The following is a 16,253-nucleotide window of genomic DNA, read 5'->3' on the forward strand; positions in this document are numbered from 1 at the left end:
TTTCTCAAAACCATGCACTGCTGAGTGACTATCTGCTTTCCCCCTTGTTCTAGTTTAAAAGCTGCTCTATCTCCTTTATGAAAGTTAGTGCCAGCAGCTTGGTTCCACTCTGGTAAGGTGGAGCCCATCCTTTCAGAAAAGTCTCCCCCTTCCCCAAATGTTTCCCCAGTTCCTTAACAAAACTGAATCCCTCTTCCCTGCACCATCGTCTCATTCACGCTTTGAAACTCTGGAGCTCTGCCTGCCTCTGGGGACCTGCACGTGGAACAGGAAGCATTTCAAAGAATGCCACCCTGGAGGTTCTGGATTTCAGCTTTCTACCTAAAATCCTAAATTTGGCTTCCAGAACCTCTCTCCCACATTTTCCTATGTCGTTGGTGCCCACATGTACCACAACAGCCGGCTCCTCCCCAGCACCGTCTATAATCCTATCTAGGTGACGCTTGAGGTCTGCCACCTTCGCACCAGGCAGGCAAGTTACCAGGCGGTCCTCACGTCCACCAGCCACCCTATCTACATTTCTAATAATTGAATCACCAACTATGATGGCCGGCCTAACCCTTCCCTCCTAAGCAGTAGCCCTGGGAGACTGGTCCTGAGTTTGAGAGGACAATACATCACCTGGAGAACAGGTCCTTGCTACAGGATCACTTCCTTCTACACCAGGGAGATGTTCTCCTACTGGGAGACCTTTCTGATCCAAGGCAGCACTGGGGCTGCCACACTGGATTTGGGACTTGGCTACTATGTCCCTGAAGGTGTCATCAATATACCTCTGTCTGACTCAGCTCCTCCAAGTCTGCTACTCTAGCCTCCAGAGATCGGACACGTTCCCTGAGAGCCAGGAGCTCTTTACACCGAGTGCACATATACAACCTCTCACTGGTGGGTAAAACAAATCATACATGTGACACTCAATGCAAAAGTCTGGAAAGCCCCCCTCTTGCTGCTGAACTGCTGCCTTCATCTTAGTTTTATTGAGTTCCTAGTTCAGTTTAGGATACTAAGGGAGTTGGAATTAAAGTACTTTAAATTTACAGGTGAATTTACTAATTAATCAGCTAGTGTCCTACAAGGGGATGATTAAACTCTCAATAAGGGCTGGTACAATAGTATGATTTAGATAAGACCCTGATTGATTTTTAATGAGAAAGCTATTGGGATCCTATAGATCCAATAGCTTCCGCCCGATTTCCAACCTTCCATTCATAGCCAAGGTCATGGAAAAATTAGTCAACACACAACTATCAGATTACATCGAAGACTACAAAATTCTGTTCCCCACCCAATATGGATTCCGAAAAGCAGTAAGCACAGAATCCCTACTCATATCCCTGACAGACCACCTCATCTTGGGCCTAGACAAAGGTCATTCATTGTTACTGATTCTCCTGGACCTCTCGGCTGCATTTGACACCGTGAACCACTCCATGCTCCTAAACCAGATGTCAAACATAGAAATAACAGGCACTGCATTGGCCTGGTTCTAAACATTTCTCGACAACAGAGGATATAAGGTCAAAATACACAATAAAGAATCACACCGTCATCATTCCTCACTAGGAGTTCCCCAGGGCTCCTCCCTTTCCCCCACGCTTTTCAATATTTACCTTCTCCCACTTTGCAAGCTGTTATCCAAAATGAACCTAAAACACTTCTTATACGCCGACGATGTCCAGATCGTGATCCCCCTTAAAGAATCCATCACTAAAACTCTTGAATACTAGGAAAACTGCCTTCAAGAAATCAACGGCCTCCTCACTAGCTTAAACTTAATTCTAAATACTTCTAAGAGCGAACTCCTCCTCATCTCCCCAGAAAACAGTACTATCTCTACGAATACACCAACAAACCTTCATATCACCCAAGCAAGAGACTTAGGGGTTATTATAGATAACCAGCTAAATCTAAAATCCTTAATCAACAAAACAACTAAGGACTGCTTCTATAAACTACATGTCCTGAAAAGTATAAAACCACTCCTTCACTTGCAAGCTTACAGAACAGTTCTGCAAGCTATAATCTTCTCTAAGTTAGACTACTGTAACTATCTTACTAGGCCTCCCCTCATCTCACACTAAACCTCTTCAGATGGTCCAAAATGCGGCAGCCAGAATACTAACAAACACGAGGAGAAGAGACCACATTTCTCCCATCCTTAAAGACCTACACTGGCTGCCAATCCACTACAGAATCATTCATAAGTCCATTACCACTATCTATAAAGCCATCCATAACCATGCTCCACTTAACCTTCAAATCCCATTCAGAAAACATACCTCCTCCAGACCCATTAGAGAAGCTTACAGAGATTCATTACATGTACCCCAAGCCAAAACGTCTCATCATATAACATTTAGAGACCGGGGTTTCTCTACAGAAGGACCTGCTCTATGGAACTCCATCCCACCAGATCTACGTCAAGAACCGTGCCTCCTAACTTTCAGAAAAAGGCTTAAGACATGGTTGTTTAAACAAGCCTTTCCAGACACCAACCTAACCGCAATTCAATGACATCCACAATCAGACCTTCCTAGAACTTTGTAAATAATTGCTCTCTATGTTAAATTCCTTTAGACTTTCCTCCTCCCAGTTTCGAATCGCCCCTGTTTTATTGTAACTGCAGAGTTTTCTCTTCTCACTTGCTACAATTTGTTAATTTATTCATTTATTTATTTTTTCACCCCCCTGTTAAATATAAACCGGCATGATGAGATTTTATCTTGAATGCCGGTATAGAAAAGCGCTAAATAAATCAATCAATCAATCTCTTGCCTAAAAATCAAGGGTTGAGTGGGTGGGAAAGACAGGCACTAGAATTAACTATCTCTGGCTTGCTTATTACCTCAGACACACATAAACTCTAAAGAATATCTCTCTCTATTTCACCTTTCACCAAACTTTTATAAGTCCAAAGTTTCCCAAAGCTATACTTACCAAACCTCTTTAACCACCATTAAATTGATCCGGTCCTCTTCTACTGCAAAGGGTGCGGGGCCTCTGGAAGCTGGGGCTGTGGAAGTCAATCCCTGGATCGCTTGCGGTGACTTCTGGACTCCTCTCCCGGGGGATGCTGGGAGCAGTATGCAGATGAGCCTTCCGGTCCTCTTCTACTGCTTGACAATATGCTGTTTGACATCCAAGGGCCGCAACAGAATACACTCTTCTACACATCTCTCCCTGACCAGAGATGGCGGGGAGACAAACTGGTTGAATTGAAACTCAGAGACCACTTTCAGTAAAAAGAGAAATGGCTTCTTGTAAGACCAGGCCTGCAGCTCGGAAACCCTACGTGCAGAACAATTTGCCATAAGAACACTGCTGTTAAGGTCAGAAACCACAAGGCAGAGTACATAGTGATCGAAATGTAGGGCCTACCAAAATATCCAAAATGAAATAGAGACTCGATAGGGACACCGGAAACGCAAAGGATGACGAAGATGTTCCACTCCTTTCAGAAAACGGACCACATCAAAATGAACCGACAAGGATCCACCCTCGACCAAACCCCTGAAACAAGCGAAAGCAGTTACTTGTATCCTTTATTCTTTGAGGGCCAAGCCTTTATTCAGCTATCCTGCAAAAATTCCAAAATGAACAGTATCTTGACCAAACAAGGAAAAGTACCGCGATTCTCACAACAGCCTCAAACTCTCTCCAAATCCACACATAGGCCAAGGAAGTGGAGAACTTTCTAACTCTTAGCAAGGCAGACATCACTGCCGCAAAGTATCATCATTTCAGCAAGCGAGTCCCGTCAAGGGCCATATCGTAAGACAAAATAAAGTAAGATCTTCATGAAGGACAGGCCCTTGCTGCAATAGGTCCCTGTGTGCCGAAGTCAAAGAGGTGCATCCACCAGGAACCTCCACAGATTTGCATGCCACGGTCTCCTGGGCCAATCTGGAACAACCAAGAGCACCATCTCTCTGTGGCATTCAATCCTTCAAATCAATCTGCCCAACATTGGCCATGGAGAAAAGGCATAAATCATCTTGTCTTCCAGCCACTCCTGCACTAGGCACTAGGGCATCGATCCCCAATGACCTCAGATCTCTTCTGCGGCTGAGGTATCGCAAAACTTACACAGTGAACAAAATTGCCAACCTGTCCAGGAATGGGAGACCCCAGTGATCCCGAATCAGCTGAAACTCCTCATCTGACAATGCCCACTCTCTTGGGTCTAGACTCTCCCTGCTGAGAAAGTCTGCTCTTATGTTGTCTTAGCCTGCAATGTCGAGATCTGGAGATGCTCCTCTGCCCATTCCATAAAATGATTTATTTCCTGCAACACTTGGTACCTGTCGATTGTTTAAGCCAGTCGTGCATTGTCTGACATTATGTGAACTGAGCAATCCTGCAGTCTGTTGCCAAACTGTAAACATGCCAACCAGACCGCCCTGGCTTCCAGGCGATTGATATTCCAGAGAGACTCTCTGCACTCCAGCTCTCTTGCGCCATCAGCTCCCGACAGTGAGCTCCCCAACCAAGGAGACTCACATCCATTGTCAAGGCTAGCCAGTCCGGAGGGGATAGTGAAACTCCCTTCCGTAGATGATCCACCTACAGCCACCACTGCAGCTACGAGAAGACCTCCATCAGCAGGCGGAGCCAAATCGAATAGTCCTAAGACTGTGGATTCCACTGAGACAGCAGGGAACGCTGACGAGGGATGCATATGCACCCTCGCCCAGGGCACCACTTCCAGGGTCACCATCATTAAGCCAAGGACCTGCAGGTAAAACCATACGGTTGGGCACAGAGTGTTTAACAACAGACAGAGTTGAGCTAGCAACTTCTGAATTTGAACTTCCGGCAAGAACACCTTGGCCTGCTTTATGTCGAACTGAACTCACAGGTATTCCAACGACTGAGTAGGCTGAAGACCTCTCTTGGCTAGGTTCCCACCCGGCCAAGCTCCCGCAACAGGGAAATCACCAGGCAACTCTCTTCCAGCGACTTGGTGCAAATCAGCTAGTCATCCAAAATAGGGTGTACTAGGAGTCCATCCTTCCTCAACTCTGCCACAAATACCACCATTACCTTGGAACAGATTCTAGGAGCAGTGGTCAGACCAAAGGTAGCACCTGAAACTGAAAGTGGCTTCCCAGAACTGCAAACCACAAGAAGCGTTGATGTTGTAGTCTGATGGGAATGTGGCGATACACCTCAACAGATCCAGAGAGGTAAGAATTTCCCCCAACTGCACGGCCATTATCACAGAGCACAATGTCTTCACGCGAAAGTGCTTCAGTCGCAGATAATGACTGATGCCTTTGAGGTCCAGGATGGGACGAAAAGAGCCCTCCTTCCTTGGTACAACAAAATAATTGAAAATTGCCCCATAATTTCTTGAGATGTGGGCACTGGGACCACAGCCCTCATACTGAGGAGCCTTGCCAAGGCAGTTTCTACTTCCTGCTTTTTTTTGTGGTGAGTGGCAGGTAGACACCATGAACATGTCCCGAGGAACACTGCAAAACCCCAGCAAACATTCCTCTCGTATCACCTCCAGGACCTACTGATCTGATGTAATTTTGACTCACCTCTGATAAAAGAGAGAGAGGCATCCCCCTATCTCTTGTTCCTGGGGATGGGTTGGCAAACTTTCATTGGGAGGCTCAGGAGGTTCCACTACTTGAGCCTGCACCTCTTCTGGGTTGTTGGGGATGAAAGGACTGAGACTCACCAAAGAGTCAAGTCCTCTGAAGGTCGATCCTCTACAGGGTTGAAAATGTTTGAATCCTCTAGCACAGCGGTTCTCAACCTGGGGGTCGCGACCCCGGCGGGGGTCGAACGCCCACAACACAGGGGTCGCCTAAAGCAGGGTCCCCAACCACCGGTACCGGGTCGTTGGGGTTTTTTGCCGGTCCGCGGCTATTTTTTCTGCCAGTCACGTTTTTTCAGGCTTGTTGGGCGGGACTTGTGCTCTGAATCAGGGCGGACTGTAACAGAGCACAAGTTGGGCGGGACTTGTGCTCTGTTACAGTGATTGGCTGCTGCTGCTGCGATGAAGCCTGTCCATAGCAGGCGCACCCTATCCCTATATTGCAGCAGTAAGCCAATCAGAGCAGGAGCTGCAAGCCTTGTTGATGCATACGTCGGGAGCACATTTTGTGGGCAGACCCAGCCAGCACAGCATCGCACGTGGGCGGAACGGGAAGACCAGCAGCACAGCGTTGGAGAAAAACAGCAAAGGAATCCAGAGTGTGCAGCTACAGCCAGGTATCAGGAGGGAAGGAGTTAGTATGTTGGGAGAGGGTAATGAGTGTGTGGGGGCCGGGGATGTACTGGGGGGAATGAGTGTGTGGGGGCTGGGGATGTACTGGGGGGAATGATTGTGTGGGGGGCCAGAAATGTGCTTGGAGAGGGTTAGGAAGGTGGGAATGAGTGTGTGGGGCCAGAGATGTGCTGGGGAGGGGGAATGAGAGTGTGTGGGGCCAGAGATGTGCTGGGGGGGGGGGAATGAGAGTGTGTGGGGCCAGAGATGTGCTGGGAGGGAGGGAGGGAGGGGGGGGGAATGAGAGTGTGTGGGGCCAGAGATGTGCTGGGAGGGAGGGAGGGAGGGGGGGGGAATGAGTGTGTGGGGCCAGAGATGTGCTGGGAGGGGGGAATGAGTGTGTGGGGCCAGAGATGTGCTGGGGGGGGGGAATGAGTGTGTGGGGCCAGAGATGTGCTGGGGGGGGGGGGAATGAGTGTGTGGGGGGCCAGAGATTTGCTTGGAGGGGGCTGGGGAGAGGGGTATGAGTATGTGAGGGCATTAACTGCTATAAAAAAATAAAATGTTTCAATCTCATGTGTTTTGGGCTTGTTTTTTTGGAAAAAAGTGCTTGTTCGTTCATGAAAACCTGGCAACACTGCCGGAGCCGCACGGGCAGGAAGGAGGAGGCGCTTCAGCTGCGTGCAGAAGAGGAGCAGCGGGCCGGGAAGACTAGGGCCGCTGCAGAGCCCATCCTGTGGCAACCCGTAAAGAAGAGGCCCAGAGGTAAGAGAGAGGTGTGTGCGAGTATGAGATGAGTTGAGAGACTGTGTGTGTTTGCAGAGACAGCATGTGAGAGCCTCTGTGTGTGTGCAAGAGACAGCATGTAAGAGTGAGAGCCTGTGCTTGAGCAAGGCAGCATGTGGGGGTGTGAGAGAGCCTGTGTGTGAGACTCAGACAGCCTGTGCCAGTGAGAGCCTGTGTATGTGTGTGTGAGAGAGAAATTCATGTGAGAATGAGAACCTGACTGTGTGTTTGAGGGAAGAAGACAGGTGGAGAGAAAAGAAATAGAAAAAAAGGCAATATTAAAGGAAATGGCAAAAAATTAGAAAGGGAAGCAGATGTAAAAAAAAACCATTTTATTTTTTTATAGCAGTTAATGCCCTCACATACTCATACCCCCCTCCCCACCCCCCTACAAGCAAATCTCTGGCCCCCACACTCTTTCCCCCCTCCCTAACCCCTCCTAGCACATCTCTGGTCCCCACACTCTCATTCCCCCCCCCTCTGTAACCCCTCCGAGCACATCTATGGCTCCACACACACTGATTCCCCCCTCCCTAACCCCTCCTAGCACATCTCTGGCCCCCACATACTCATTCCTCTCTCCTCAGCCCCCTCCAAGCACATCTCTGGCCCCTCACACACATTCCCACCTCTCTAACCCCTCCGAGCACATCTCTGGCCCCCCACACGCTGATTCCCTCCTCACAGCACATCTCTGGTCACCACACTCTCATTCCCCCCCTCCGTAACCCCTCCGAGCACATCTCTGGCCCCCCACACTCATTCCCACTTCCCTAACCCCTCCGAGCACATCTCTGGCCCCCCACACACTCATTCCCCCTTCCCTAACCCCTCCGAGCACATCTCTGGCCCCCCACACACTCATTCCCCCCCTCCAAGCACATCTCTGGCCCCCCACACACTCATTCCCCAGCCCCCTCCCAGCACATCTCTGGCCCCCACACTCATTCCCACCTCTCTAACCCCTCCAAGCACATCTCTGGCCTCCCACACACTCATTCCCCCTCCCTACATCCTAATTCCTCCCCTCCTGCTACCTGGCTGTAGCTACACACACTGGATTCCTTTGCTGTTGCGCTCCAATGCCGTGCTGCTCTTCCCGTTCCGCCCATGTGAGATGCTGTGCAGTGCTGGCTAGGTCTGCCCACAAAATGTGCTCCTGACGTGTGCATCAACAAGGCTTGCAGCTCCTGCTCTGATTGGCTTACTGCTGCAATATAGGGATAGGGTGCGCCTGCTATGGACAGGCTTCATCGCAGCAGCTAATCACTGTAACATGATTCAGAGCACAAGTCCCGCCCAACAAGCCCAAAAAAACACGACTGGCAGAAAAAATAGCCCAATTAAAAGCAACCCGCGAATCGGAAAAAAAAACCGCGAATGACTACAAAAAGAAGCCCAATCTCGTGGTAAATAAGCGAGGTTGGCAACACTGGTGCCAATAGCAGCAATCAGCGCCTCCCCAATAGCCACGTGGCAGCAGTGGCAGTAATTAGATTAATTGTTTGACTCAGCTGGAGGTGACAAAGTATGAAGTGGGATGTGAAATCAGCTTGATCTGGTGGAGAATTAGGATTGCTGTTACACATGAACTGTATTTGGCAAACATTAAATTAAACTTATTAAAGGGAGCCAGGATAATCAATTGAAGCCTGCAGCTGAGGACTGATTCATTATGACTCATGTAGAAATTAGTGCATTTTCCAGATTAGTCTGCATAACACAATTCTCAACATTCAGCATTATTTCTGCCGCATAGAGTTTTATCTGAGAGGCTCTGAGGTTGTGAGGGAGCCAGTAAGAGTGAGAGCATGAGTGTGTATGAGAAAATCCAGGGGAGTAAGAGTGTGTGTGAGTGGGGGGGGGGGGGGAGAGAGTGTCTTACACCCTGAGAGTGTGTCAGTGTCTGTGAGAGGTTATGGTGCATATAAGAGCATGAATGTGTATGTATGTGACAGTATATGTGTGAGAGAGAATGGACATGTGAGTATGTGTGTGAGAGAGAGGATAACCTCCTAATCCTCGACAATATCAGGGTGACTGGAAATCAAGAGCTCCCATGTATGGACAGCAGGGGCTTTTTAAAATCCTTATTAGTTTTAATTATTGTGTGTTATTTGATATATGTGCTGTTTTGAAATATTTTATTGGTGTTTGGGAAATTATAAAAATGTATATGATTTTAATTAATAGAAATTCTATTTATCAGTAATTTTAAAGTATTCTTTTATTAGTATGGTTTTACTATTATAACTGATGCTTTATGTTTCTTAATTGTATTGTTTTATGAGGAATGGTGGTTCTGTTTATAAATGTCATAATAAATAAATATGCACTAAAATCCAACCCCATCCATAACCCCGCCCCCATGACCAAAGCCCCACCCTCGTCCCGCCCTCACCCCGCCCTGTGAGGGCGGGGCGAGGGGTCACCGCAACATGAGGAACTGTATTACGGGGTCACGGCATTAGAAAGGTTGAGAACCACTGCTCTAGCACGACCTCTCATGTGAAGGGAGCACTGCGCCTGCTTCTTATCCTCCAGCAAATGAAGAACCAAAGATTCGCCCCATTTATTGGCCAGTTTCTCCAACTTGCAACCAAAGAAAAGCGAGCCGGTTAAGGGGCAATTTGGTGAGGTTAACCTTGGAGGTCGCATCAGCCAATCAATTTCTCAACTATAACTGACGCCTAGACACTACTATCAAAGCCATCCCCTCTGGCTGAAGTGCGGACAAAATCACAGCCTGCCTCCACCAAGAAGACAGCAGCTGGATCCACAACTGCCCTGGAGTTTACCCCAGAGTCATCAACCTCCTGGAAGAGAAGCAAACAAGAGCAAACCACCAAAGAACAATAAGAAGCGATCTGCAAGGTAACTGCCACTGCTTTAAATGCTCGCTTAAGGATAGTCTCAATCTTTTTAGCATGAGCATCCTTCAAGGCCGCTTCTCCTTCCACGAGAATAGTGATCTGCTTGGAGACAGCACACACAAGTGCATTTCCACCTTGGGAAAAACATAAGTGCTCTCTTACCACTGGATCCAGAGGGTACAGGCCTTCCAAAATCCGACCCCCTTTGAAAACAGCCTCCGGGGCGCCTTACTCAAGATCAATTAATTCTTGAATGGCCTCCATCACGGGGAAAAAACAAGAGGCTTTATGCAAGGAAACCAAAATGGGATTTCCTCTTTGGCTCAGACACTAAATCTGCCCCAGGAACTCTCAGCAATTTTCAAGGTCTGGGAAATCAGAGCTGGCAGATCATCTCTGTGAAAGAACTGCAACATAGTCCCATATGGTTCTAAGCCAGGGGAATTTCACCTTCCTCAAGAGAGGCAGGATTGGTGTCATCATCCGTGCCGTCCGGCTCTCCATCCAGAGGACCCACTGCTGCTCCAGAAGTACTCCAGCACCCAACAAAAAAATCCAGGCAAGGTTTTTCCCCTGCACCTCTGCTCTAGGAGTATGGGACAGGGCAGAGGACTATGCCTGAAGAAAGAACTGCAACCCCTGAAAAATTCAACCCATGAAAAGTAGAAGCATCCAGACTGGGAGGACCTGAGGTGTAGTCACTAAGCTACCTTCCCCTGTTGAGGAACCAGTTAAGGGAGATCCAAAATCAGGTACCCCACCTGAATCATCTTTACCCAGACTCACATCCAGCTGGGAAGAACCAGGCTTAGTGAAATCAGAGGAAGATAATTCACCCTGCACTTCCAAACAGCGCTGGCACAAATCAGTGGGCACTCCTGGCTGAGATGCTCATATGTAACAAGCAGTGCAAAGAGAATGATGCTTAGGCTTCTTAGGCACAGGTGCCATGATGGCTGACAATGCACCGAGCAGCCGGAGGCATGCATCTAGCTTGGTTTCTTTTTAGTTTTTTAGATAGGCGCTGAACTAGGTGCCTAGAAATTATGCATCCAATGCTTATGCGCACACTTAGGCGCTTACTAAGTGGCCAAAAACTAACCGCACAGTACTACTTGTACACATAGGTAAACGCACAGCCACTACGCTTTGCTTAACATGGGCGCACAGACTACAAGGCCCCACTGTGTGCCCAAAAACTGGGAGCGCAACCTGGATGCACAGCGAGACACACACACCGGACCAACAATCTTATAGAGGGCAGCTTTAGAAAGCGCACAAAAAGTTGTTGCAGCCTACTACACAACACACAGCGAAAAGCCTCGGAGCGGAGCCTAGCCTAAGTAAGCTGGTCAACCCGCCAAGCTGCCCATGTCCCTCGACCTCCCACAGAGCAGAACGAATGTCGGGCCAACGCACCAAGCATGGAGATTGGGGGAGGAGGAAACCCTGTACAACAAAAAGACTCCTGCTAATTCTCTGTATCTCTCTCTTTTTTCTTTTTTTTTTTTAAACTTACCGGAGCTCAGTCGTCTGAGCACAGAGACAGTCTCCGGCTGCAGGGGGAAAGAGGGCATGTGTCGTTACCACCACACTCTGCTTCCTGCACCCACTGCCTTTCAGCTGCTCAAGCAGCTAAGTCCATGCTAGCAAAAACAGCTACCGGTCCAAGACACACATCTGAGGTCCACAGGAATCACCTCAGGAATTCTCAGCTGGAAGAGGGACCATTTGATATCACCGTAGGAGAGCAGGGCAAATGTTATCCTTAATTCTCCTTTATTTTAAAATGAAGCAATCCCCAGTGAGATGCATGTCCACCATCTGCTGGAGATTGAGAATACTGGCAGGCTGATCTAACTGCAGGGATGTATATACTATGACATCAGTTTACTCCATCTCCATCTGCTGGTAGGAATGCAAAACCCACTTACTCTGGATTCATATGACTGGATGCTAAGAAAGTGACAGAATTGAATTGGGGTAGACAAAGTGTAGAATTCACTAAAGGGACCACAAAGTGAATACAGGCTGCTCAATTTTCAAAGCTTTACCAGTGGAAATTGGCAATTTTCAAAAAACGCTTACTTTTAGCTGCATACTATTCAGGCATTCATGCAGAGAGGGTTAGGTTAAGCTACAATCTCACACACAATTTTTGATTTCCCAAACTATGTGCATTGTTTTTGCCTTGAAAAAGTATCTACAGAAAAAAAAGCACAAATCTCTATGCATTCTTTTTCTATAAGCAATTAAAGCAAAATCACCAGTGTAGTCTTAGTTTGATTATTATTTATTTATTTGCTTTTATATACCGACATTCAACAAGTGTTATCACATCGGTTTACATGGAAACGAGATAAGTGGGTTACATTGTAACAGGGTGTGGAACTTGGAGAACATAACGGGGGAGAGTAGTTTAACAAGCTATTAAGATAACTTTATCTTATTATCATCATTTAGGTATATAGAGACTCATATCATCATTTAGGTAAATAGAAGCTTAACATTCTGCGATAATTGGGTTTCAAAGTAAGGTTTGAGTCTGTGGAGGGGGAGGGGATGAAGGGGGAAAGGAGGAGAGAAGGGTAGAAGGGTAGAAAGGAGGGGGGATGGGAGGGAGTGAGATGAGTGATGGAGGTCCTTAGTATGTTGCGAAGGCTTTTTGGAAAAGCCATGTTTTTAGCTTCTTTTTGAAGGCTTGTGTTGTTGGTTTGAGTCTTAGGTCTGTGGGGAGGGTGTTCCACAGGGAGGGTCCGGCTATGGAGAGGGCACGTTCCCTGGTTGAGCTGTGGTGGGCTAGTTTTGGGGAGGGGATGCAAAGCCCCACTAAGAAAAAGTACTCACTAAATGTAAACCAATGCAGGCAGTTTGATCATGTGTACAGTCAGTGGAATAGGCAAATATATAGGCCTGAGAGCAGCATACTAAAATATAAAAGCAGACTACCTTTTGTCGTCTCCTTTCCTGTTTAAGCATAATCCTGGTCCTATAGGAAAAAAAACGTACCCATCAAAACATGCTTTTTGTAGACAGAATAATTACAAAATTACACTCTCAAGGAGATAATATGATCAGAAGAAAATTAAGGCAACAGAAGGAAAATTTGAGTTTCACAATTACCAGTGAAGGTTTTGAGCAGATGCCACCCCAAGGCACTGTTATTTTCGGTGCCACATCACCACCCCCGGGTCCCAATGAATCTGAACCCTACAGCACTAACTCTTCCCAAGCCTTATTGGACTCCTCGATCCCTGCTTCAGCAATGTGTTCCTTTCATCAAAAGTCTTGCAGGAGATCAAATACATTGTTTAATCTATTATATTTATTTTAATATTTTATATTCCGCAACCTCCAAACAACTGTTCGGCATGGATTAAAAAGGCAATCACAAAAGGGATACAGTAAACTCTTGATGCTTAGGCGACTAAAACCGTAATTAACCCAAAATGATTTTAGAACAGTATTGCAATCCCTGATATTTACTGGTACAGATTAATGTAACTCACTACTTCTCGGCCTACTGCTTTGAAGTGCTGAAAAAAAGTGCAAAAAACAGAATATAAATCTAAATAAATAAATAAAAAATAAAAAATATACAAACCAGAGTTCTGAAAGAATATTAGTAGGCTCTAATTTCTCATTCAAATCCACTACAGTACCCATGAATTGGAGGATGGCCAGCATAACATCCCTTGTTAAAAAGAGCTCCAGGATTTGATCTGTGAAACTACAGACCAATGAGCATGCTGAGCAAAATGGTAAAAACCATTAGTGACCATCCGGATTATGAAATAGAGCCAACATCGATTTAGTAAAGGAAAATCTAGTTTTACAGATCTGATAGATTTTTTGGAAGGGGTTTACAAACATATGGACAAGGGTGAGCTGGTTCATTATAGTGTAAATGAGCTTTCAGAGGGCAATTGACAAAGTCCCTCACAAGAGACTGATCAGAAAATTAAAAAGTTATGGGATAGGAAGGAATATCCTATTGTGGGCTAGAAACTGGCTAAAGTAGGGGGTTCTCAACCCCTGAACTAAAGGATAGGAAACAAAGTACATAAGAACATGCCATACTGGGTCAGACCAAGGGTCCATCAAGCCCAGCATCCTGTTTCCAACAATGGCCAATCCAGGCCATAAGAACCTGGCAAGTACCCAAAAACTAAGTCTATTCCATGTAACCGTTGCTAGTAATAGCGGTGGTTATTATCTAAGTCAACTTAATTAATAGCAGGTAATGGACCTCTCCTCCAAGAACCTATCCAATCCTTTTTTAAACACAGCTATACTAACTGTACTAACCACATCTTCTGGCAACAAATTCCAGAGTTTAATTGTGCGTTGAGTGAAAAAGAACTTTCTCCGATTAGTTTTAAATGTGCCACATGCTAACTTCATGGACTGCCCCCTAGTCTTTCTATTATCCGAAAGAGTAAAAAACCGATTCACATCTACTCGTTCTAGACCTCTCATGATTTTAAACACCTCTATCATATCCCCCCTCAGCCATCTCTTCTCCAAGCTGAAAAGTCCTAACCTCTTTAGTCTTTCCTCATAGGGGAGCTGTTCCATTCCCTTTATCATTTTGGTCGCCCTTCTCTGTACCTTCTCCATCGCAATTATATATTTTTTGAGATGCGGCGACCAGAATTGTACACAGTATTCAAGGTGCGGTCTCACCATGAAGCGATACAGAGGCATTATGACATTTTCCGTTTTATTCACCATTCCCTTTCTAATAATTCCCAACATTCTGTTTGCTTTTTTGACTGCCACAGCACACTGAACCGACGATTTCAATGTGTTGTCCACTATGACGCCAAGATCTCTTTCTTGGGTAGTAGCACCTAATATGGAACCTAACATTGTGTAACTATAGCATGGATTATTTTTCCCTATATGCATCACCTTGCACTTGTCCACATTAAATTTCATCTGCCATTTTGATGCCCAATATTCCAGCCTCACAAGGTCTTCCTGCAATTTATCACAATCTGCTTGTGATTTAACTACTCTGAACAATTTTGTATCATCTGCAAATTTGATTATCTCACTCGTATTTCTTTCCAGATCATTTATAAATATATTGAAAAGTAAGGGTCCCAAAACAGATCCCTGAGGCACTCCACTGCCCACTCCCTTCCACTGAGGAAATTGTCCATTTAATCTTACTCTCTGTTTCCTGTCTTTTAGCCAGTTTGTAATCCATGAAAAGACATCGCCACCTATCCCATGACTTTTTACTTTTCCTAGAAGCCTCTCATGAGGAACTTTGTCAAACGCCTTCTGAAAATCCAAGAATACTACATCTACCAGTTCACCTTTATCCACATGTTTATTAACTCCTTCAAAAAAGTGAAGCAGATTTGTGAGGCAAGACTTGCATTGGGTAAAGCCATGCTGACTTTGTTCCATTAAACCATGTCTTTCTATATGTTCTGTGATTTTGATGTTTAGAACACTTTCCACTATTTTTCCTGGCACTGAAGTCAGGCTAACCGGTCTGTAGTTTCCCGGATCGCCCCTGGAGACTTTTTAAATATTGGGGTTACATTAGCTATCCTCCAGTCTTCAGATACAATGGCTGATTTTAATGATAGGTTACAAATTTTTACTAATAGGTCTCAAATTTCATTTTTTAGTTCCTTCAGAACTCTGGGGTGTATACCATCTGTAGAGAAATGTCATTCGTGAAGTACCCCAGGGATCTATACTGGAAACAGTGCTTTTTAATATATAGGCGTGATAATTGAGGGATTCAGAATTGTTAGATCACCAGCCAATTGTGAGGAATTTCAAGAGGACCTTCAAGAGTAAGGGACTGTGCATCTAAACTGGCAGATGAAGTTTAATGTGGACAAGTGCAGTTATGCATAGAGGGAAGAATAATCCAAAACTATAGGTACACAATGCTGGGTTCCATATTATGTGTCACCACCCAGGAAAGAGATTTTGGAATCGTGAACAATACTTTGAAATCCTCGCCTGGTGCTCAGCAGCAGTTAAAAAAAACAGAGAGAGAGAGTGTTAGGTATTATTAGAAAAGGAAAGGAAGGAGAGGAAGTGATGTCATCGTAGCTGATGGCAGCTTAGCTCACGAGCTCCTGCACACCCTGCGACATTTCTTAATCTAAAACTCCCAAAAAATTTATATTCTTTAAAAATCCAAAGACGGGAGTACTGGGGATCGCATATATATGACGGGAAAGCAGAAAACGATCGACTTCCAGAAATTTTCGTACCGCAAGTTGTCAGAATCTGGAGAGAAGGAAGGCGACTCAGACATGGCGGATAATCCCGAGACTGGTCAGAGCGATAGCGAGCCCGATGAATTTAATGTTACAGCGGAGAAGGCTCCCTCTCGAAAA

At 45.9% G+C, this 16,253-nt stretch overlaps 1 protein-coding gene across 2 annotated transcripts in view; it reads right to left on the reverse strand.

Moving 5' to 3' along the window:
• Positions 1–16,253, reverse strand: part of C9H12orf40 (chromosome 9 C12orf40 homolog) — a 272,504-nt gene that overhangs the window by 216,539 nt on the left and 39,712 nt on the right. For both annotated transcript variants that reach the window (XM_029617064.1, XM_029617065.1), the window contains exon 2: positions 12,829–12,868. In XM_029617064.1, the coding sequence (XP_029472924.1) occupies positions 12,829–12,868 (40 nt within the window). The remainder of the gene's footprint in view (positions 1–12,828; positions 12,869–16,253) is intronic.

The sequence above is a fragment of the Rhinatrema bivittatum genome, chromosome 9, assembly GCF_901001135.1.
Source record: "Rhinatrema bivittatum chromosome 9, aRhiBiv1.1, whole genome shotgun sequence".
Taxonomy (NCBI): domain Eukaryota; kingdom Metazoa; phylum Chordata; class Amphibia; order Gymnophiona; family Rhinatrematidae; genus Rhinatrema; species Rhinatrema bivittatum.